A 25,352-nucleotide genomic window follows, 5' to 3' on the forward strand; every position below is an offset into this window, starting at 1 on the left:
AGGGTTGTTGAGCAGCTCGTGTCCATGAGGGCTTGTGACACCTTTCCATTCACCACGACTTCTCCTACTAGCAACAACTGTAAACGCGCCTCTATTCCTTTGATGGGACAACTACCAGTGCAGTAGTCTTCCTTGGACTGTTTCCCTGCATGCATTCACTAGTGATGTGGCCTATCTGTCTGCATCAATAGCAAATCACTCCAGGCCTGGGTTCCCGTCTGCCTGTCTTTGAGCCTAGTTCTGGGATCTCATTCCCTCTCCGAAACACCAACATGCCAGCCTTGTCTCTCTGTAGCTTGAGTCCCAGAGCAGCTCCTCCCTCCATTGCCTCAGGTGGTTTGGCAGTTAGCCCAAAACTCTTCAGGCGGCTTATGACTGCTTTGCCAACACTATGCTCTCTTCCACCAGGAGGTCACCATTATAGGAATTGATGGCTCTTTTCACGTTGTCGGCCTTTCCCACGATGGTCTTGAGAATTGTGTCCATAATCTTCTGTGCTGAATTCAGCCCGAGTAACAACCTGGTCAGGCAGTATGTCTGTCCCTTATACCTTACAAGCTGATATTTCCACAGTCTCCCTCAAACTTACTTCTGGCATCCCCTTTCAGGGTATGCTGATAGCAGCCTACTGCATTCTGCAAATGTCAGAGGATCTCCCTTCCAGTGCCATGCCACTGTCCACTGCCGGCCATCGAACACAGTTTGAAAATCTTTGTTTGTGATGGTGTGTGCAGTATATTTTTCTTCGCAGCTCTCACCACTCTCCCGTCGCGAACTCACAGAGCATAGCGCCCCCACATCACTGAACACTACACCAGCTTCATTGACCATAACATCTCCCAAAACATCAGCCTGGCTCATAACACCACAGAAATTATGTTGATGATAATGATATATGTACACACACACACACACAAACAGTCACACACACACTCACACTCATTTTTAATATATTAAAGGCACAAAATATACCATTAAATCATATGCATGTAAAAGTTATATTGATTTCAAATTTTGGCACAAGGCCAGCAATTTTAGAGGAGGGGTACGTCAATTACATCAACGCCAGTTTTCAACTGGTACTTATTTTGTTGACCCTAAGAAGATTGAGCACTGTATACAATAATTTCATTATTATTATAAAAGACAAAGATGACCTTGGCGGAATTTGAACTCAAAATGTAAAGATGGGCCAAATGCCACTAAGCATTTTGCCTGGCATGCTAACAATTCTGCCAGTTCACCACCTTATAAGTAATAGTAATAGCAAACAGTAAATATTTTTACTTAGATCTAAATTTATTTTGAATTTTATTTGACACAGTTAACTGTATGTAAGTTATTAATCCTTTAAGTTTGAATACTTAACAAAACATTAGAAAAAAATATTTTTAAATGTTTATAACTACATGTTAATTACTGATAAGAAAGAGCTGGAATCTGATTTATAAGAAAAATCTGTTTTTAAAAAAGTAAATTAGTTTAGTACTTTTATATCAATATATATGTGGGGGAGGGTATATTAGTGTATGTACAGGTGTGCATGTATAAGTGTGGATATGTATGAGAGAGTTGTTATATACTTATTAAATACATAACTCACAGAATTGTCTAAGATCCCTCATCTTTTCATTTTGATGACTTGTCATTGTCTTTACTGCACTCCTATTCAGAGTGAATCTGTTTTCTATTTACATACTTTTTTCTTTTATGCATTCTAATAGTTCATATATATATGTATATATATTTTTTTTTTCTGTTATACTTTCTACTCCATCTGTTTTTGCTTCTTCAATATTATCTTTTTGCATAACTTAAAACTTTCTTCGCTGATTATATAGCCTTGATATTTATATTTAAAAGGATATCCAAAGATATGAATAATCAGAATATGTTTAATCATCAAAATTTATTGAAATATTATTAATATATCCCTTTTGTTAATTATATTTTCTTAAATATTTTTGAATGCACCGTATTGACCATACTTTTTTGTTACTTATTTACAGTATATAAGTAAAATTAGATGGTGTTTATTTTTACTTTGAATATTTCTTGGGGGTAAAAATCAAAAGTTGTTTTATACATAAATGATAAACTGTATCAAATGCATTGATAGGAATATTCTAATTCAATAACATATTTTTTCCTTCATTTTAAAATTACAAAACAATTTCTTTCACCTTTCATTGCTTAACTGTTACAAAAACATAAAAATGAATAAATAAAAGTTGGATGCTTTCAGCTTCTTTTGTTTTGAAAAATAGAATGGTGAATGCTTTTGAATAACAGATTCTGATAAACCAAATCTGTGAACAAGTTATGATTTCCATTTGAAAACTTTTTATTTCATGTATACTTAGCAATAATCCTCAGGAGATAAATCAGAAAATTAAGATGTCTTTTTTTCACTCCTCAAAATTTTGACATCATGTAAGAAATCATTATTTTATAAAATGGAAATAAAGAACTCTAAAAGTCCCTGTTTTATATGTAGAGTTTTCTGCTAACGTATATATTATGTAAGAGTAAGTAATCATAATTAACATTAACTAGCTGGAATTTTTAGTGTGGATGTGTACAATTTTTAGATATAGTACAAAATCATATTTTTAATATATTGTATTCATGAATCTTTGCTTTTAGAAGAAGTCTGAAAATGGAAAATAGGACACTGCATTCAATGCCTAAAATAATGATGCTAATTACTTTTTTTCTCAAAACTATTATTGTCATTATTATAAGAAATAAGTTGTTCTTATTTGTGGATTGTAGTATCATTATTTTCGAAGATATTATTGGAAAATATAAACTTTAGACACTAACGTATTAATATCAAATTAGCTACTGTAAACTCCTACTTCTTTGTTGGTATCCACGTTTGTAAAATACAAAAAGCTTAGGAATTAACTTGGTCTTAGTTATGCAACTTGTCATAATTAATGATGACCAAAGGTTACCTAAGATAAATTGAGGTAAAACTATTACTGAGTTTAGTAGGCAAGTAAGTCTCTAAACCACGACTGACATTATAATATATTTAGTTAAATCTGTCTAAAAAAGAAGAAAATTTATAAAAACATTGCATAAACTCATAGTCCATCTTCCATCTACTTAAGTGGCATGCCCCAAGAGATAATCAGTGGGTTATAGTGTTGAGCAGACTAGATTATATTTACTATTGTAAAAGAACCTGTAAGATAAGCTATCTAAAATCAACAAATAAAGGTATGTAGTCCTTTAGTTTAGAGGGAAGAAGCTTTATCCTTAACCTTTTCATCATCTCTCCTTGACTGATATGTAAAGATAACTAGACAAGATTAATATTATTACAATATAGTTTAAACTTTTGCAGTTCAATACTTATATTTTGATTTTTTTTTTCCAGCAGATCAGATTGTAGGAATATATTTTGTAATTTTTCAAAGTATTTGAAGAAAGACACCAACAAAGCCTGATTGTTTATATGAATTATATATTTATATTCTTTCTTGGTTATATTTTCTATAGTCTATTTTTGTTTACTATCTTTTGTTACTATTGCTATTACTTTGAAAGTTTCAGTTGTTATGCATATTTCATGATCACTATACAAGTGGATAACAATCCATATTCTTTTCACACTAATATTGTGTAAAAGTTCCTATATGTGAGCTAAAATATATACCATAAAAACCCATGTAATTTGCACACCTGTGTAATTTATGCAGGTGATTTTCAGGATAAAAATTGTTAAAAAAAAGCTTCTACTCATGTAAAATTTGCGCCCAAAAGTTTTCAGAAGTGCCAGGGGGAAAATGTTTTCAATTTAATTGTATTTAGCATAATTTCACTTACTTATGATTAGATTTTATTAAATTTTCACTAAATAAAAATAATTTCTGTTTAACAAGTATCCCATTGAAAGCTATTAAATTACGAAGTGTCTGTGTTGTTTATAATAAACTTTATTTTGCATTTCTTGCCCACAAGAGATTATGTCTGATCTTTAGCATCTGTATGTCTTCTCAAATCACAATCACTGGAAAAGTTGTTGATAATTCGTATCAACAAAAACAAAGCTGATAAATACACACAAGTGTTGCAAAATAAGTTTAATTACCAATAAACACCAGCTTTGATGACACTTTACTCAACCAACAGAGGAAGATGACTGATCAAACTGATTATGTAAACAGAATTCTGATTGGTCATAAGTGTCTTCTTGTCTCAAGCTCTGATTTTCTGCCTATTGCTGTCAGAACCCTTTATACGGAGTATTGAAATTTTAATCCCTTTCACACTTACAAAGTGTCAAGCAAACTTTAAAATTTGTCATTACCATTTTAGCTGGGAGACCAAACTGATAGTTTGGTAACCCACTAAAATGAATATTAAAAATCGAAAAGAGAAAATAAACAGCTTTGCAAGTTTAATTCAGTGTTTATTGAACAAGAGAGGTGCAAAATTTAAGAAGCAATTTGTTGGAATATACACATCTGTGAGGAGACATAAACAAGAATAGCAAAAATCTACTATACCGAAAGAACTAGTTATACATACATTACAAGTCTTCTTATATAATTCAACATGAATGTGAAACAACATTAAACATCATATAAGGTAAATGAAGGTTTCTGTAGGAATGCTAAGTCATATTCACTTAGTGAGTTTACATGTGCAAGGATGAATTATGATGTTGTCATTGGCATTAGATGCAGTAAGAGCTGGTAGTGGCGATGCTGGCAGTGATGAATTTCATTGTCCAAGCATGGAGAAAGCAAGCAATAGCTTCCTGGAGGCAAACACAAGCTAGACTTGTTAAGCAGAGAAAAACTGATTGTTTAAGGACATTGCTGGGCTCTATTGCAATAGGTAGAAACTCCAAGCAATATAAAATATGGCCCAGATCATAATTACCAGCATGAATGTCAAATTTCAAAAAGTATTTGACCATTTAATGGTTTTAGTAAATTTATACAGAAAATGTAAGCATTATACTATCCAGCATAAATGAAAGTCAATTTCATAATATTTTTTCTGTAAAAACATATTCTGATATTAAATGAGTCAACTTCCAGTACGATTGTTTACATTTGTATGCCATTTTTCAACAAAACAAAAATTCTAAGAAAATTCTGGAAATGATCTACTCATGTAGTTTACACACCCACAAAAGTTTATTTTTGTTTTTGCGGAAAAAAGTGCATAAATTATATGGGTTTTTACAGTAGATTTTTAAAAATTAGAATTATTATCATTATTATTTTTGAAATTTCCTAATATTCTTTAAATGGCAGTTTAAACTATCATCACTTGTCATTGATCTATTTAAGAAATGAAACCACATTGCACTAAGTATGTGTTTAAGTGTTTAGATAGTTACTTTTTTAGAGATTAAAAAATTTTTTTTTCAAATTATGTATTTTTGTGTAGTTGTTTTTGTATAGAATTAGTGTGAATAGCATATCAAATGTTACCATATTATACATAAAATTATCATTACTTAGTCCTTTAATAAATCTTAAAATATTAATTTTCATAATTTAAATTAGTTCTGTTGAGATTTTATTTTTTAATATTTTTTGTTCTGTAAGTATTCAAAATAAACTATTTTAGCTTTAGTTTTTAAGTTGTGTACAGTATATAATTATTTTATGTTGATTGGTTTGTATTTATATTTTTATTTTTGTTGACTATTTGAAGCAAAAGTTAAATGTTTAATATCTTTTTATTCATGCTAAATTCGTTTAAAAAATGGGGTGAACAACTTTCTGTTTTGTATTTCAATTTTAATTACGGCTTTAACAAATTATCTATTATTGGTCAAATTTTGTATCATCTGCGAAGTTTTTAGAAATTCACAAATCCAGTGTTTACAAACATCTAATTTTAACATAATTTTTTAAGTTTAGTTTTACCAGTTGCTGAAGTGAGCAGAGGTTAAAACAAACACACCTCTTCCTCAATTAATACTATAAACTAGTTAAGTGTGCTTTCAAATGAACTAAATTAAACGAATTTCTCAAGGTGTTTACCATTCAAGGAATCTACTATTACTAATATATAAGAAAATTTATTTCAAGACTTTCCCAACAGAATGAAACTTGATTATAAAATAATGCTTAGATTCAGTTTACAATACAATTCATTTCAGTACAACAGTCCCATTTATAAAGTGGAGAATAAAGGTTGGAGCTTATTTATAGATAACTAGCAGAATTGCCCGGCGATGCTCGGGGCTGATTTGCTTGAAAGTACTGTTAATGATTGCACTGAATTATGATGATTATTCGGGCAAATATTGATATAAGTTTACGGTGGGAGATAAGGACTTAACGATCAAATGTGTGCCATTGCATTGTTTTGGGGGAACCAAATTTCTAATGAGCATTATAGGGGCACCAACTTTAAGTTTGAGAATGTGTGGTGGTAGTCCGGGGGGCTGAAAGGAATTGAGTACCCCTATTGGATAGTTGATGACGTCCTCTGGGTCAGGAGTTGTATCGATAGACATCCCCAGGAATGAGTTTTAGCATTTCATCATTAATATGGTGAACAGTTTTATTCCTCGGGGCCAGAATAGCCCTTTGGCCAATCCAATCCATATTCTGATAATTAGCTTGTAGATCTGGGAACACTGCATCTCTGAGATCAGAAGGCGTTTTAACAATGGTACAAATGGAATCGATGGCAATATTACCATTTTCATCCCCTGGTATTTTGCCTTTGCCAAGTGCAAGGAGGGTGTGAGAAAATGCTGCTGATGTGATATTACGTCGCATATGAGCACGCATATTGGTGTGAAGTTTGAGAGTATTCACCAGTGGCCACAATGTGGATGACTTAAGACACGCACTTACTGCATCAGCTCTAGTCCCTTTGGGAATAACAGGAAGTGTTTGTCAGAAGCCCCCTGAAAGAAGAAGTGTTATGCCTGACATGGGAGCTGAAGAGTGTTTGATGTCTCTGAGAGATCTATCTAGTGCCTCAAGAGCACCTCTGTGGGCCATCGTGCATTCATCCCAAACAATAAGCTTGCATCATCTGAAGACTTCTGCCTGATCGGAGCTGTTACTGATGTTGCAAGTTGGTGTCTCAGTCTTCGCTAAGTCAAGCGGAAGCTTGAAAGTGGAGTGAGCTGTCCTGCCACCTGGCAACAAAGTAGCCGCAATTCCAGATGATGGCACAGCTAGGGCAATGCCTTGCATTCGCCTAATCTCAGCCAATATTAATTTGTTGACAAAAGTTTTCCCAGTGCCCCCAGGAGCGTCCAGGAAAAAAATCCCCCCAGCTTTGGCCTGGATTGAATTAACAACGGAGTTATAAGCAAACTTCTGTTCTGGAAGGAGCTTTGGCTCATTGTTGGCTATGTACTCGGCAAGCTCGTCAACATTAAAACATGTCTCACGCAGCTAATGTGAAGACAGAGTGTTTGTGCCTTCCCGGTTTGTTGAAGGTAGGCCATAGACCGGCAAGGCACTACCGCCCATATCAAGTACGGTATCTTCGAACGTAGTTTGTTACCACACAGCCACACCTATGTATGAGTGTGTGTGTGTGTGTATGGGTAACAATACTCAAAATATATAACAGACTGGAATTGTAGGCCCATCTCTTGCAATTTCGATCAATTGGATCTTGTCCTCCTTCTTGTATGGAAGTGTACGGCTGCAGCAAAATTCATTTTTGGAGTTTCTTCTATCGAAGGCATTTTAACAAAAATGCTTCCGTAAAGATGGTGAAAATATTGTCAATTTCCCCAAACAAGGACACAATTCAATTTTGAAACAATAACGAAAGCTCCTTCTCCAAAAGAGGGAGGGTTATTGTTTACAATTATTTAACAAATGCAACACAACAACGTTTCCCTGACGAGAATCCAACAAACGTGATTACTATAGTCAAACAGTAATAATAATAACAAACCTTTTTAATTTATCCCCATTTATGTGAAACCACTTATTCAAGTTCAAGTCATTGATGCAATTTTATACGAATTGCTAATACACACACACACATAATAAGGGTGAAAAATTGAATATTAATTTGATTAATATGAATTGAAAACCAGTGGTGTAGCATATAAGACCATAGCGGATCTTCCTCTAGCAAAAAGGATGACCAGTATTAATGGCTCATCCCTGTTATATAAATACTTTCACTTTAATTGTTGCACACTTGCAAAGAGAAAGGAGGAGAAAGTGTAGTGGTAATGGAAGGAGTGAAGCACTTGAAATGGAAGAGGGAAATCGTAAAATATTGAGTTTTCTTGAATTTTTGCGTAATTGGGGGTCAAATTGAAAAAACTTTACATGCCATGACCCAATCGAATCTACTTGGAAAAATCATAGGTAAATTCCAATTGAAGAAATTCTATATTGTAGAATTGTATTAAAAAGAAACATGGGAACAGGCAGAGAAAATTTGCCTTTTATCACAAGAGATATTTTTATATCATGAAAAACTGCAATAAACAGAATTGTAATTTTTTTATGATAAGTGTACAAATGTCTAGTCGAACTTGTAACTTTTACCAAAAAAGCATCTATTAACAAAAGTAAATCTAATGGAATGTAAATAAAATATTCACCACATCCAAAAATCTAAACATTTCCCTGCAAAGGCTCAGATGTGGCTGTATGGTTAAGAAACTAATTTTGCCACCACATAGTTTCAGATTCAATTCTACTTCACAACGCTTTGAGCAAGTGTCTTCTGTTATGGCCTCAAGTTGACCAATATCTTGTGGGTAGAATATAATAGAAGGAAACTGTGAATAACTGTTTATATTGAATATTGCACATGGCGGAGATGTAAATGGACCCCTCCCCACCTTTAGAATTTTTTTTTTTTTTACAGAATCACTTTGGAGATTCCAATTCTGAAAAAAAATTTTCAAAAATCACAACTTAAAAAATTTTTTTCAGAATCATAATCTCCATATTTTTCTACATATTTCACAAAAAAATTTCCATAAAAAGTGAAAAGTGAAGAAATGGGGGTATTTGTGGGGATTGAAATTTTGAAGTTGCGATTTTTGGAAATTTTTTTTCAGAATCAGAATCGCCATAGCCGAAAACATGGAATTCCATAAAAAAATTTTTTTAAGCGGGAAGGGGTCTGTTTATGTCTCCACCATGTGCACCATCAACTTAATCCCTTAAATGTGGTGCCCCAGCATAACCACACTCCAACAAGTGAAACCAGTAAAATAGCAATAATCATTATAATATGCTATTCTGAAAATTATAACTATTTATGAATATACTTTATATATATTGTTTCTTCGAATATGATAAAAGATCTGAGTTTGGAGATTTTAAAAATTGTTATAAATTAATTCATTCATTTATGTAAATATCAGTTTCTGTCTTTCTCTTACTTCATTTCTTTATCCCTCTCTCTCAAACACAGATACAAACACACACATATAGGCCCACTTTCTTATACATAAACTTAAGACATGTTTGTATCATTTTAGGTCTGACTGTTTTATGTGCCAAAATGTAAAATTTTATTAAAGTTTAGATCCCTTTTACTATCTAATAGAATTAATGCTCAAGTGCATAGGTAGTAGTAACGATAATATCTTTTTTAGTCACCTACCAGTCTGTAGTATAGAAGTCTAAGAAAACTAAATGTGGTACTTTTAATTTTACTAAGAATACAAAATAATTATTATTCATAAAGAATAAAGTGTTCCAAATGGTACAACAATGCACTATAATGCAAACAGTGGGCTATATATCTGTTGTAATTTAACCACCCATAGTCTGATAATATTTCAGAATAAAATTCCTTCCTCAGATATCCCTAGCAATTGATGGGCTCGCTGCTATAATCAGTTTTGACTCCATCAATTCCTAGGGATATCTGAGGAAGGAATTTTATTCTGAGATATTATCAGATTATGAATGGTTAAATTACAACAGGTATATAGCCCATTGTTTGTATTATAGTGCATTGCTGTACCATTCAAAACATTTTATTCTTTACAAACAATGCACAATGCTTCAAGCGAACTACAATACTCTCTTATTATTCATATTTTTATAGTAATTATAAAAATACAAATTATGAAAAAAGATAATAATTTTGTTAATTCAGTCCCTCTTTGCATACTATAAATGTCTAGATTATACTACATACTGTCAATATCTAGATTGGCTTGAAGCTTTACTGGCTTCCACTGAAAGTTAGAGTTTTATAATATTTCTCTTAAGTGCTGGTACTTGGTCTTTAGCAGAAAAAAAAAGTAAATCTACTCTTGGATAGGACACCAATTTACCTTTACTAACATTTCCAGTTGATATGGTACTATTTACTGATAGTTATGTGAACTGAGGTATATATTGTGTCCAAGTACACAATGAAATACAATGGATTTCTGTTGAAGTACATACTGACTATTTTTATTCTAAAGGAATGGAGAAGTTGTTGTTATCCTTCAGACAATTTCTACTGAGTTTAAGAGTGTATGTGTTTTATATTTGTTATACATAATAGTGGAACTGTGAATGCAACCGACATCCGGAAATGTTTTTGTCTTTTAAATAAGATCCCTATAGTGTCCCATTAAATTTGCTCTCGGCCCGTTTGGTGTATTCATTACTAAAAGTTTATATATATATATATATATATTATATATATATATATATACTAGTAGAATTGAAGCAGCAGCCTAATCATGAAAACACAAAAGATCACTGACGCTAGCTAAATAAGATTATAAATATAAATTGCATGTAAAATAAAGCTGCCAAACTTTTGTTTTTAAAACTAAATTTTTAATAAAATTTTTCAGATAAATATCATTGCATTCAAAAGTTGAGTACACATGCACCACTACATTATGTTGTCTATTGAATAATATATATCATGTGCAACATTTGGATAACACTCTAAAACCAATATGTTTTCCTCCTCTCCATTTAAATTTACTAATAAAATCTTAGTTTTATTCGTTAAGTTTTTTAAGAAAAAGAAGGAAAAATGTTTTTCACAATTTTATAATGTCTTCTTCCTTAAAGTTTAAAATTTAAGATAAAAGTAAATTGAATTAATTCTTAATGCACTTCATTTGTTATTCAGTTTATCGTAAGCTAAAGTATATGATTTGTTAATACGGTGTAAATACAAAACAAATCTCAGTCTAATTTAAACAATATGACACCTCTATAGGTATCAGAAGGGCTTACTACTTTGCTCATTTTGCTTATATCTATTTTTAAATGTAGTTAGCTCCAGTTCACTGCTTTTTGTCATCTTTTTATGATGAAATTTATGCATGTTAGATATATATATTTAGCTTGCTAATTATGCATGACTAAGTGCATGTGATGTATATATTCATACATTTTAAAATTTAACACTATATTTTCTAATTTCATTTTTTTTTTATTTTGTTCTTTATATCAAATGCTTCAGAATATAAAGGTATTAGGAATAAATTTTCTTTCAAGTTGTAATATTTTCATAAATATCGCTTGAAGTAAAATTTAGAGACAAAGAGGGAAAGAAGGAATTTATAAAATGATTTATATATTATATTTCATTAGTTATTTGATCTTCTAAAACAATGCCAGCATCATTGTCTTAACATTAAAGATTGAGCACAAAGACAATATGTTGTACTTCTCATTTAATTCAACATTTTTCTGAATGCTCTTTACATATTCTTTTTAATCGACTTACAAGCCAATAAAGACTTCAAAGCCTTTTCTTTACATAATTTTTCTTACACACAAAATATTAGTCTTCTACTTCATATACTAGGTGGCTATTGTATTTTTTTTTTAGTCCAAGAGTTCAATCAAATAGTGTTAAAAGATTGTGAAAATTTTTCCCTTGCATTTGATTTTTAATTTTTAATATATTCATTTTTGAATATATTCATTTTTGGGGGAACATCTAATTTCGCATAAAGAGAAATTAAGTTGTATAAATAATTTTGGATTTCAGTATTTTGAAATGTTACAGAAGTCACTTATCCCCATGTTCTAGGTAATATTCAATCATTCTTTGATAATTTATATGCAGTAACAATTCAAACATGAGTATGCGTGGATTCTAAATTATAGCTCTTTAACATCATTACATCATTCAACACTGAAAAAGTTATTATCTTCAATAAATTTTTTTGTTATGTTATATTTTAAGAAAGTATTTTTTGTGAAATTATTTGTACCATTTTATAGAATTGTAGGAAATTCAGTAAATAAATTAAGAAATATACTGGACCACATAGCAACCACTATGACATAAAGCACATTTATCCATGATACTAATTTCTGTCCAGATTACAATCTATACTTCAACTTTGATCCAAAAGCAGATGTCACTGCATAGGTAGAATTCATTCTCCCTACCCTCACTTCTCTTGTTGAATCACAGCAACAGTGATTTCCAGTCTTTTTTCCCTTGTTTCCTTAATTCATGGCTATCTTTTCCCAAACATTTTCAATCACTATCAACTACTTGACCATTTCACATCTTGTACTGAAGACAACTATCTCACTTCATCACTAACTAAAGTCATTTCAGAGACTTCAGTGGCATGCATAACTTCTGTTTCTTGCACTCCTTTACACTACCTAATCATCTGTTCTTTCAACTGCCTGCCTCTGTAAGCATCTTAACTATCTATTCACGTCCCTGTCAGAATGATACCTTTGATTTGTTTCTCACCTTTAAACATAATCTTTGCCAAAACATCACTGTCTCTGAACTCTTTGGATCATCCTATCACTGCCTAATCAAGGTAACCTCTTACAGCACACCACTCATGCTTCTGATACTTCAAGTCAACTAACTGGTCAGAATCCAACTAGTTCTATATCAAGTGCCCATGGCAGCTTGTATGTTTTATTTCCACTCCCTCTGAGAAAAAGTGATTGACAGAAACCTTCCTCCTAAACATGTTCCTTCCATCCTTCACAAAACCAAATAAGACACTATACCATGCCAAAGTCTTCAAATGAGTACCACTGTATCCTGCTGTTGGCAACCAATTGCTCTTACACCCAATGTCTCAAAAGTGAATGAAGCTGTTGTTAACACACCCCTTCATCAGCTCTTTCCCTCTCTTCTCAGTGACTATAGTTTCTTTAGAGCCAGATTTACTAAGGACTTCCTCTTGAATATAACTTAACAATTTTGTAGCACTTGTCATCTGTAAAATATTTGACTGTATCTGACATGAGAAACTCCTAGCTAAGTACCCTATCCCTAAGTTGCTGTCTATATCTATTGCATTTCTTGGATTAAATGTTTCTTGTCAGACTTAACCATTATAACTTGTGCTACTGCAGGCCTATCTGACCCCCCTATTTTATCCTCTCTGTTGTACCCAAAAATTTGGTTATCTTCCTTCTGTCATTAAGGACTTGCTGTCAACACATTTCTGTACAAATGATACCATCGTCCACTCTTCCTTAATCTTCTGCATGTTGGCATCACGCTTGAAATCACCTTTTAATCAAGCCATCATAACCTAGTCTGTTTCAACAGCTTAAATAACAGTCACTGTACAATGAAGAAAATAATAGGCATTAACTTCATTGTCTCTATGTGTGAATGACATATGACTAAAACTTCCAAAGACAATATAAATGTTATATGTCTCACAATCTCTGATTATGTTGCATAGCAGTTACACATACATAATTCTGCCAAAACTGCATCATAAAGACTTCAATTCCTGTTTAAAGTTCTGAAAATACTTAAACCATGATCAGTTGCTAACACTCCAGAAAGTTCAAGTGAAATGACAATTGAGTTATCAACATCTTCAACAGCATTTTACTTGCATTTTTTCATGCTGACATAGATTGGGCAGCTTATGTGAGGCAGTGTTTTTTGGCCAGATGCCTTTCTACTTGCCAGTCCTTTTAGTTACCTCTTATGACATGTAAGGGTTTGGTGCATATCTTTTAAAACTATGATATACACGTATTACTCATATATATATATATATGTAGAATGGTGCCGCTGCCTCCCCCTCACACACACATACATACACACTCATACACACACACACACATACACACACACACTCACACGCACATACACAAGAAGGCTGTTTGACTGATTGTCAAAGATTCACTTGCTAAAATGTTTCATCTCTAGATCTCTTCCATCACTACTATAATAATTTTTGCCCTATTCTGAACTAGCTAGCTGCACACTCTTCGGCACCCCCATCCACCAGACCACTGTCTCTCCTCCCATTCGTGCTCGTTTTTACTTACCAAAAATTATACCACTCTGGAATACTCTCACCACCCCACTTTTCCTTCAGACATTAACCTACAGATTCTCAAGCAGAATATTAATAACTTCAGTCACACCAGTTTTGGAGACCTGAAAAAGGTTAAGGATACAAGCTCTCCTCTTCAGACTAACTCATAAATAAAAGCAACTTGTGTTCCTAACATGTTTTAAGTAGTAATTAGAAGGGAATTCAAGTATTTTTCAAACAATAATATACTCTTCTATTTCAGTAAGTGCATGTTTATGGTATGAGATTTAAGGCTTGCTTTGTTGTTTTCAGTATATCACACCAAAATTTACAATATTCATAATAGTTCCTTAAAGTTCTACATTTTCTGGGTTAACATATTTATGGACATACATTAATTTATAAGCCTAGCTTCATATTTTTCTCATCTTGATGTAAATTTAAAGGAAATAGTTAGATATTGCATTTGATATTTTAAATACTATTTTTAGTGTCTTAGTAGAATATTTAGAACTTTAAATGACTATAAAGTTTTTAAAAAATAATCTGTGTGACTTCGATTTTTTGATTTAAAATTATATTAGAAATCTTGATATAAAATTCAATCATTAAAAATAACTGCTATAAAATTAAATTGCTTTTTATTTTCCTCATAATTTTACAATAACAATGTAAAAAAAATTAAGAAAAGTTTAAATTGATCTAGCCATAGATTTACTGAAACACTTTAATGTTTAAATTTAAACATATTTGTCTTGTACAAATTCATCGTCTGGAAATCATAATCTTTTCATTAATGATTAATGAAAAATGGCTTTTCAGAATTAAATTGCTGCACTAACCAGCAAAATCCTGTGCGAAGCAAAATGAAGTGCCATTACAACCAGCAACATAAAATAACTATATTAAATATTAAACTATTTTTCTTAGTTTTTGTTATAGAAATTTTAACTGAAGGGATGCATTCAAATTTTTTGTTTTTCTTCTTGATCAACTCAAACTACATTTTTATTATATTCTCCTTTATTTTCTTGTTTCTGCTCTATCAGTTTTCAAGACATCACTTCATTACATTCTACTAACCATTTATATATTTTATACAGATTACTTTCAAGTTACATATACCTAATCTTCCTTGTTCACCATTATCACCCAAACTCATGCATATTTACATACAATACACACATAATGACAAATGCTTATCCAAAATACTAATTTAAACATTTGCAACATCTCTTTTGCCCTAGTTAATGTTTATCAATCATTTATCATGCATGAAATATGCTTGATATTTATGTACAAAAGTAAACAATTAGTATTTTCCAATTCTCCTTTTTCATAGTTTAATACAATCAATGTTGTGCTTTAAACAATTTGATTTCTAGATTTTCTACTTTTTCTCATTCTCTTTACTTACTCTCATCTTTTTCCTGTTCAATTTTATTGAGATTTGACTTATAAATACTACAACTACATGTTTTTATAGGAATGTTATTTTCACAAATATTCCATTATTTTTAAATCATAAATTACTGTATCATCTGTATATTCTTTGCTTTATAAAGGAGTCTTTTCAATTCTAGTAATTTATATTGCTTAAACACATTGAAGATTATTTTAGTTATCATGAGATTAATAGTTACATTCAAAGAACTATCATATAATCATCACTAAATTCTTCATTTTCAACACTTGCTAAACCATTACCACAGTGTCATAGTAGCAGGGCACATATTTTAAGTTAACTTATAAATTGATTGAAATTTATGTAATTTGCATCATAATTATTAAAATGTGTTACATTGTTTGTATGAAAAGATACTCATAAAACTTTGTTTCATTGTATTCTCCAGATACTCTTGACTTTTTCTCAAAACTCTATTCTATTTCATCAGTTGTAACTATAAGCTATTTTCATTCAGTTAAAAGTTTCATTTCAGAACATATATTCTCTAACCTATATGAATTGTTGTAAACCTTTGATTTCTCTTGTTTTCTATATTAACTGATAGTTCGTCAAAAAATTAATCTCTTTACTTTATTTGATATATTGTACCACATTTTACTGTACAGAGCTGGTTATTTAGATATTGTTTCATGGTAAAAATTTATTTACTTCATTTTATCTTTAGCTTTATTTTAAAACATCTTAGAAATAAAATAGCTCAGTCTATAAAGGTACCAATTCATGAGTTTTGAATCCAAATCCAGTTGGGAAATTTTGTTGTATCTATGCTTACATCATTGGAAAAGTACCTATTGGAAAAATACTGGATCAAAATACAATAAATTCATGTACCATCCATTGGGAAGATTTATCTTCATTCACTTCATGCATTGAAACTGAAGCTAAATAATGGTCTTATGAGCTTAAATAGACTTTAAGCATTTACCTTTTTAACATACCATTTTATTACATATTCCAGTTGTCTTTATTTTTTCATGAATGTTCTACTAATTTTCTTCCAATATTCCAATAATATCTCTAGAAAAGTTGTCTTTAATTGAAGATTCCTTCAATTGTTCTTTTTAGTTGTTTCTTGTTTCCTTATATATGTTAAATATATATAAATATTTAACATATATATATATACATGGGGAATTTTCATACTATCAGCACATATAATATAATTAACTAGCAAAGGTTTTGAAATAATGATTATTCTACATTTCTCTACATTTTTTTTTCTTCTTTCATTAAATTTTATGCATACAGTCAAAAATGTTTTTGCTTTTAAACATTGATAAACATACTTATTAGAAGACAATAACAAACATCCAGAGAGACACAATAATAAACTTCACCTTATCACTTTTAAATCAATATCACAGTTACATAAAATTTTAGAATTCACTCATAGAAAAATGTGGAAAGGTGGCAATTTTAGTAACTGAATGGAAAATATATATTCTACTGTAAAATTTGTCACACTTAAAAAATTTCTATGAGTAACTTCAATGGGTAGTTTGTGTTTTAAAATAAAATGTCCCTATTGTCATTACCACACATTATTTTTCTTCGAAAGCTTTTAAGTTTATTATCATTATTTACTGGAAAGGAAAACAAAATACCTAACTAAAACAAGAATTTAATTGGTGAAACATAACATTGTTATTTATTTAAATGCTTTCAACATCATTTTCTTTACTTTTTTTTATTTGTATCATTATACTTTCACATTGATATCATTAATATAATCGTACTGATCAAGATTGTATCTTTTCTTTTTTTTCAGCAATGGATGTGCAACATCAGAAGACATGTTATGGAAGTTAGATGCCCTTCAATCGTTTATTCGAGATTTAAGGTGGCCTGAGGAAGTTTTTGCGGAGCATCTAGACAATAGACTTAAAATTATGGCTGCCGATATGATTGAAGCTGCGGCCAAACGGTAATTATTGTACATTTAACAAGTAATTGGTATGTTGTATTGATACCATTTAACCTTACTCTTTGGAATAGAGGATGCATTTTTATACTTTGCTATATAAGAGGCTTTATATAAAAATGAGCAAAAATATAAGTACAGTACTAGACCAATTATCTGACAAGCTTGGTACCAGACATACCCTGCTGGATTTCTGGATATTCTAGTTATCTAGAGACAACCTAAATATATACTTAAAGTATAAAATAAAGTATGAAAAGTAAAGAACTAAATTGTATTTATGTATTCAAATTAATACACCTCTAAAGCAGGGTCTGTTTGATATTTATTAATCCAAAACTCAGAAAATAATAATCAATTGTGTTAAGTATTAATGTTTTTAATTGCTCAATTTCTAATTAATATTTATATAATTTGTAATTTTATGTAATAAATTTTATATTAAATCATTGAATAATTTGATTGCTTTTTAGCACTTTAAAAGCTTTTGAGACCTGGTTAAAGAAGAGTGGTAAAGGAACTGATTATATAGTTCACTCTGAGGTCTGTGTCATGATTAACGTTATCACTGATTGCAAAAACAAGGTATGTATTAAGTCAGTAATGGCTTTCTAATGCTTTATTTTTTATCTTAGCTTGGTGATTAGGTTCTAAATATTTGAATCATTAGCTAAATTTTAAATTTTGTTATTGAAAATTCAGTGTATTCATATACAAAATACATTCTTTTTCTTACCTGACTCAAATTTGTAGAACTGTTAGTTTTTGAATGGCTAGCTAACTGCAGAATATTTGCTAGGCAACTATGTGAATTGTTGAAACATCAAATCCATTTTAGCACTTAAGGAAAAGTTTTTAAATATTTCAAAGAAGAGAATATCCTCTTTTTAAAATTATATATATATATATATATATATATATATATATATATATATAAAGGTTAAGTTGGGGTTTAATTAAATAAAGTGCCTGGGGTCTTATTGAAAAACTGTCTACAAAATTACTTTTGGTTCAAGTCAACAGTTTGTTGACAGAATACTGAAAGTTGTAAATTCAGAAAAATTAGAATATGAAATGAAGTGATCTTTTAATAAAACTTGAATAGATTTGAAGCCAAAAATATAAAAGGAAACAAGACAGGCTAGATGTATTAGTAATAGAAACAATGATTCCATTTAAGAGAAAGCAGACCTAAATCTATAAAGGCATGAAAGAAACTGTATACAACTGACTAAAGAAAATATATAAAAAAACAAATTTCTGAGCAAAAATGTAAAATGTTTTTATGGTGATGGTAATGATGCTTTTTGTATGAACACCTTATCTGTGTTTCTTGTTATTACCCACTAAAGCCTATATTTGTCTATATATGTGATATAATAATTTTTCCAGTAATATTTTTGAATACTATAGAATTTGGAAGAATTTAGTAAAATAACTTTTTTCCATTATAAACCCAGTATTTGGAAGTAACTTATGAAAAAGGATTTTGCTTAAAATAATAATGGAAAGTCTTTATTTAAATTGAACACTTTAAAACAGATAGTTTTGTACCATATAACCAGAGGTGAGTTAATGTTACAACAAATGGTCATGTTGCTACTTCAATACTAACCATTACTACCATGAACCAATGCATTTGTCCTAACTTCTAGAGTTTTTTGTTTGTTGTTTCATAAGTCAAGAAATTGATTATTTTTTACCTCATATAATATGCTGTGTGGAAAATATTTCAAATTTATATTCTTTTTACCAAGTGATTTAATCCTATAGCAATATATTCATTAGTAACTTTGTACTAGCTCAGTAATTGTTTTTCCCAGTTACTTGATCACATGAAAGTTTTTTCAGGGTTTTTTTTTAATTGTGAAATAATCTGTTTTATAATTGTACTAATCTTCAAATATACTAGAATACTAATTTCACTAGTGAGTAGTTCTTTTGGAAATATCATTTCATTGGTTTCACAATAACATTTTGGATTATTCTTTTTGAATGAAGTATGACTTTTATTAAAATTCTGACTAGGCAATTTAAATACTCAATAAACTCATGCGTCTCACTCAAGCTTTATAGAATCCATAGTCTTGAACTGCTTTTATTTATTTACTTATTTATTCTATTTATTTCTTTTACTGGTTTTTGGTTGGGAGTTAAGGATTATGCTATGTACTTCCCAAACCCTCCTCTGATACTAATCAAACTATTTTAGTTAATGTTTAGCTTGTGGTGAAAATATGGGTAAAAAGGGAATTCCATGAGAATTCATGGACATGATGAGGGCTGATTAGAGAAAGGGGCTATTGCAGTACTTGAAGATGGGAAAACAAGAAAGAGTGACAAGAAGAGGAGAGCTGGGTGGGCTTGGGTGAAGGTGGTATGGAAGTAGCTCTGGGGAGTAGAGACCATGATAGTAGCTGTCAGAAGAGTCAGTAGACAAGGCATGTGTGTTGATGAGTGACAATCAGCTTAGTTTTGAATTTCATCTAGGTTGTTTTTTTATATGTAACTACAGATATGGGAGCAATATTCTATTATAGGTCTCATTTGAGCTTGTTAGAGAGTCAGCACTTGTTTAGGACTCTAGGTATTTCCTAACTCATTTTACTATGTTGCAGATGACATTGTCAGGAAAGATCATCAGTGATTGCGAATACTAGCATTTGTAATATTTTGAAGGTTTGATTGTGTATTGTTTAAGACTAGAGAGAATGGAGTGGAGGTGTGTTTCTTTGATATGTGCATTGATTGTATTTTTGTGTTGTTGAGAGATATAAAATTTTCATTTCTCTTTGTGAAATGTTTTCAGTATCTCTATTCTTGGAGTCAGTGCAGTAGGTTTGATGTGAGGTATCCAGAATACATATGAATGATACCTGAGTGTGGAAGGTTTAAGAGGAAGGAAAAGTAGTATTATCAGCATTGGAATAAGTTTTGTTAAAGAAGAGAGCAAATAGGTTGTTACTGTAGAGAAGGAAATGTGAAAAACTTAATCCTCCTTGGAACACATGAGAAATGATGGGGAGTACCTTGTCAACACACTTGGGAATGATATGATTTTGCAGGAAGCTTCCGCCATTTAAGAGATTTAAGTTGTATGACATTCATAGGCAAGCAATTTAGTAAAAAGAGGTCTTTTGTGCAGGGCACAATCTTGCTGATATTCAGTGCAACAAAATTGTTTTTGCTGAATTTCTCAAGGGCAAGGAACCACTCCTAAGATGTTGGAAGTGACAGCAATAGTGTGATAGTTGGTGCAATGAGAGAGATTTCTCTTTTGTGGGATGAGATACACTGTAGCATTATCCCAAGAAAGATTCCTGTAGATGATATAAAGAGGTTGGTAAGAATAGAAGCTAGCTCTAGAGTATACTATTTGAGGATGAAGAAAATTGAATATATTCAGAGCTGATATCTTTGTTGGTTTAGAGTGGCTGGAAGTGTTTTCAGATGTGGCATGTGTCTTTGTATGGTAGGGAGGCTGGTGGAATGAATACTGAAAGTTGTAGTGAATTTTTATCTAGTGTGTGAAACATGAAAATGGATAAAAATCAAGCAGCAAACATGAAAGCTTTCTTAGCTTTCGTGTTTGCTGCTTCAGTTGTGTCATAGTGAGTTATAGGATTCTGAAAAGTTAGTGGAAATCCCTTTAGCAAAAAAATAGAAGGATTTATCACAATTTGGAGTAGTGAGAGAGCTTTCAGACTGTGCCATATGCAACAGTATCTTTTGCTTTTTGAATGGTTGTTTTGCATCAATTTTAGCTGTGAGTAAACACCAACAATTGGTAAGTGATAACATAGTTGTTGTAGAGAGTAAAGATAACATTTATGTGGGACTAGTGCAAGAGCAAGAAAGAATTGTGAACACTGAAATCACTGAGAGGTGGAGTGAGGTAGCTGACCTTTATACAAGATGAGAGTTGATCTATGAGTGGTTAGTAGTTGGGCGAGTTCAGTGAGCAGTAAAGATATCAAATTAATTTTAAGTTGCTGATAATCATTTAAGAAAGAGGGGCCCAGCAGAAAGAAATGGTTTTACCATGTGTACAAAGACCACTTTTCAAAGATTGAATATAGAGTGTAACTCAAAGAGAAGAAATTGGGAGATGGGCTGTAAGATAAAGAGTGAATGGTGAGGAGGAAGACATGTGGCTTATGTTTTTGGAGGAGGTGAGTGGTGGGTTCCAGTTTGCAATATTGTATTTGCTTAACAATTTTATAATGGTCTTGGTTTGAATTTGGGTTTGTTTTGGTTGTGGATGTAGGGAGAAGAGACCATGGGTCACAAGTTGTCACTGATCACTACTTCAGTCCCTGTATGTAACCTGGTTGGGTGTTTGCTGCCACAGATGGGCTTCTTGCAATCTTATGCTTGCTAGGGCACCAGTCATGAAGTGAAGAGAAGATGTTATGGAATTAGGTACTAGCTGATAGGGTACTCTTCTGAGGCATTACCCATGGGTAATCTGTGCTGATAGGCCTTTTCTGAAAAAACTTTTCATTGCCTGTATCCTCTGACAAACCATAGCACAATGTATAAAAATGCATAATGAGAATTGTCAAAAGATCATGGTGTCCTTCTGCCCAAAATTTGGCATGAATGTTTGCAACTTAGTTAATTCTTCTAAAGGTAACCATTGACCAGGGGTGGATACTGAAATGAGTGGCTTGTTGGGCATACTGATGTCATTTTTTTTTATCATCTCTAGGTTGTAACAAAGCTGGGTTTTATGTGGTTATATTTACTTTTTATGTTTTTGTAATCAGTTTACACAATAAAATGCTGTGTTAATGCTTTAATTGTTCTATGTATCTCTTATTTTGTGACCCCTTTGTTTTTAGATGCATGAGTCATTGTAAGGGTACCATACTAGCCAATCCATTCAAATGGACTTATTATTTTAAAGTCTTTCCCATCTGTTTCTTATTCTTTCAGAGTTTACGTCTTGTTTTTGTGTTATTTTTGTTTGGTTTTGTCTTTTACTTCCACTTAGAGTTCAGTTAACAATTTGATGATATATGCACGTGTTATTATTTTCCAGCATGGGTTTGGCATGATCAAATTTTTTCATTTGTGATCAATACACATATTTTATTGACTGTAATTTCTATACAAACATTATGTAATTATAAAATAATATTAAATATTACTAGATTTTTATCATCTCTATAATTCATTTCCATATAAGAGTCTTGACTCCAAAGAGAGCCTTAACACCTACATTTTGTTATTCTGGCTATATATATTAAGTACTTAGTTTAGTTTAAAGTTACTTTTTCTGTATTTTTCTTTCAGTGGTTATCTGGCTACTTAAATAAATAAATAAATAATAATAATAATAATGAAATTATTGTGTATAGTGCTCAGGTGCACTACAACTCATCAAATGTGCATGCACAGTACATAGAATTATGTACAAAAGTCATGAAAGTGAAGAGTGTATGAGTCATGATATACAAGTTTGCATGTGCATGGAGGGGGAAATATCAGGTGTGGCGTTGGTGAATTTCAGGAAGCATGGAAGTTTTAAAGGCTGCAATGTCTCAGCAACCAACAACTAATGCATGTAGTTTGTTCCATGTTTCAGCAACTCTGGGTGTGAACAAATGTTTCCAAAAGTCATGGGAGCTGTGCTGTTTTCTGACTTTGTAGGCATGCCCACATGTGTTAGACACATGAAACTCAAAAAGGTGCTCAGGGTGGTTGTTGGCACGATGGTTAATAATTTTGTGGGTATTTACTAAGTCAGTTGCCAGATGTCGGAGCTTCATCTATGCCCAGGAAAAAAAGGCATTCAGAGTATGGTAGATGCCTAAAAGTATTTGTATTATCAAGCATCAAACTTTTCATTGCACTATTAAACTACCAAATGATTATAACAGATCTTAAATTTTATCTGTTTTGCAGTAATTTTTTAAATCCTAGAAAACTTGCTTAGTTTGATATGCTATCAACCAATTATTACATCTTTATCCCCATCTGATGTTATTAGAAAAAACTCAACACCTTGAATATTGTTTTGCTAATACATAATATTCATTTAACTTAATTTTTGCCATTTATTGTGGCCTCTTCTAAAAGTTGTTGCAAAGAGGGTTGGTCATCACCACCTAACAATAATGGTGATTGCTAACCTATCAGTACTCCTTGTATTAGGATGATTTAGAAAGTTTACTTTGTCTCTAACATTCTGTTTGTATTTCAAAATACTTCATAGTAGGAAGTCTATCTCTGAAGGCTATTAAATAAGTCTACCCATGTGAATGTGTTAAGCCAAAGTGAGCATGATCCACTTAGAGTGAGCACGAACATGATCTCTGAAAGAAGCAGTTGTGAAATTCAATTGCTAGAAAGCATTGGTTAATTAAGTTTAAACTTTTCTACAACCTTCATTTTGTTCCTGGGAAAGACTTATATATTTTGCTTTAGCTGGAAACAGGTGCAATTCTTGCTTTGTATTTAACTACTTGATATGTAAGACTAATTCTTGCAAATTCAGATATGAGAATGAAACCCATCTCATGGTTGCTGCCATGAAAAAATAAATATAAAACAATTATAAGGCACTATTTCCTTTGGTAGGTATGACATGGAACATAGATTCCAAAACATGAAACCTTCGTTTTTGCTATATGATATTTCCACTATTTTGTAGGCATTGCACCTGTGTGCCTTGGACAGCGGGGAAAATATTGTAAGTATTTTAAAATACTAAAGTCTACTTTATGCATATGTGTGTATATATATATGTATATGTATGTCCTTAATAACCAATTGTTGATAATATCAACACAATTACTTTCATTGTACTATCAACACTATCACTTTCATTGTATTATTTTATTCAATAAGTTAAAAATTTGCAATTTATTTCAAGGAAAAGAAATTAAAAGCTGTTCAATGAGTTATCCTCAAAATTCAGTTAACATAATCATTTCTGACTTCAGCAAATAGCTTAAAATTGAACCAACCTAGTACATTACTAGTATATATTTTATTGACCTTAGAGAGATGAAAATCAAAATCAACTTCAGTAAAATTCAAACTTAGTGGAATGACACTTGTTAAATTGAGAAAATTTTTCTTTGTATCTGTGTCAAAGTTATCATTACATACTTTAAAACCCTTATGAGAAAAATCTAGATGACTAAACCATATAATTTCTCTTATATTTCTGCCTGAGTTCTCTTTATGCCACATCTCATCTGATTGGGTTAAATAGTTATCTATTTTGTTATTATGGCAACATTCTTAATTATCTTAAATGATAGCACAATAAAAATATTTATATAGGATCTTAGTTAGCATACTACCTTCAAAACAATTCCCTTTTCACAGAAATTGATTTTCATAAAGCTCACTGGAAATTAGTAAAAATTAATCTAAGACAAACCTACCTCTGTGCACTGAAAGAATAAGAGCAGCTTGATGTATCTCTCTATAGCTCTAATTTTTTCTGATTATTAGAAGTAAAATGCAAATAAGGAATACTCTATTTCAGCGTATGTATATTAGGCTTATTGGTTGATAACATTAACTCCCAACCTTTATACTCAGCACTGAAATGCAGCATAAAAGCCTAAACAGCCACCCCCATCCCCCCAAAAGAATCCTTTGTAATATCTTCTATTTATTGAAAACACACAGTGCTTTGAATAATTTACCACTTTAAGAATATAGTTTCAAAATTAATTTTTTTTTCAATATAATCACATCTAAACTGCATATAGAAGCAAAAT

At 31.3% G+C, this 25,352-nt stretch overlaps 1 protein-coding gene across 20 annotated transcripts in view; it reads left to right on the forward strand.

Annotated features, from left to right (window-relative positions):
- Positions 1-25,352, forward strand: part of LOC115209943 (calcium-dependent secretion activator 1) — a 289,946-nt gene that overhangs the window by 251,707 nt on the left and 12,887 nt on the right. For all 20 annotated transcript variants that reach the window (XM_036500755.1, XM_036500758.1, XM_036500764.1 and 17 more), the window contains 3 exons: positions 17,458-17,613; positions 18,084-18,195; positions 24,269-24,307. In XM_036500755.1, the coding sequence (XP_036356648.1) occupies positions 17,458-17,613; positions 18,084-18,195; positions 24,269-24,307 (307 nt within the window). The remainder of the gene's footprint in view (positions 1-17,457; positions 17,614-18,083; positions 18,196-24,268; positions 24,308-25,352) is intronic.

The sequence above is a fragment of the Octopus sinensis genome, linkage group LG1, assembly GCF_006345805.1.
Source record: "Octopus sinensis linkage group LG1, ASM634580v1, whole genome shotgun sequence".
Taxonomy (NCBI): Eukaryota; Metazoa; Mollusca; class Cephalopoda; order Octopoda; family Octopodidae; genus Octopus; species Octopus sinensis.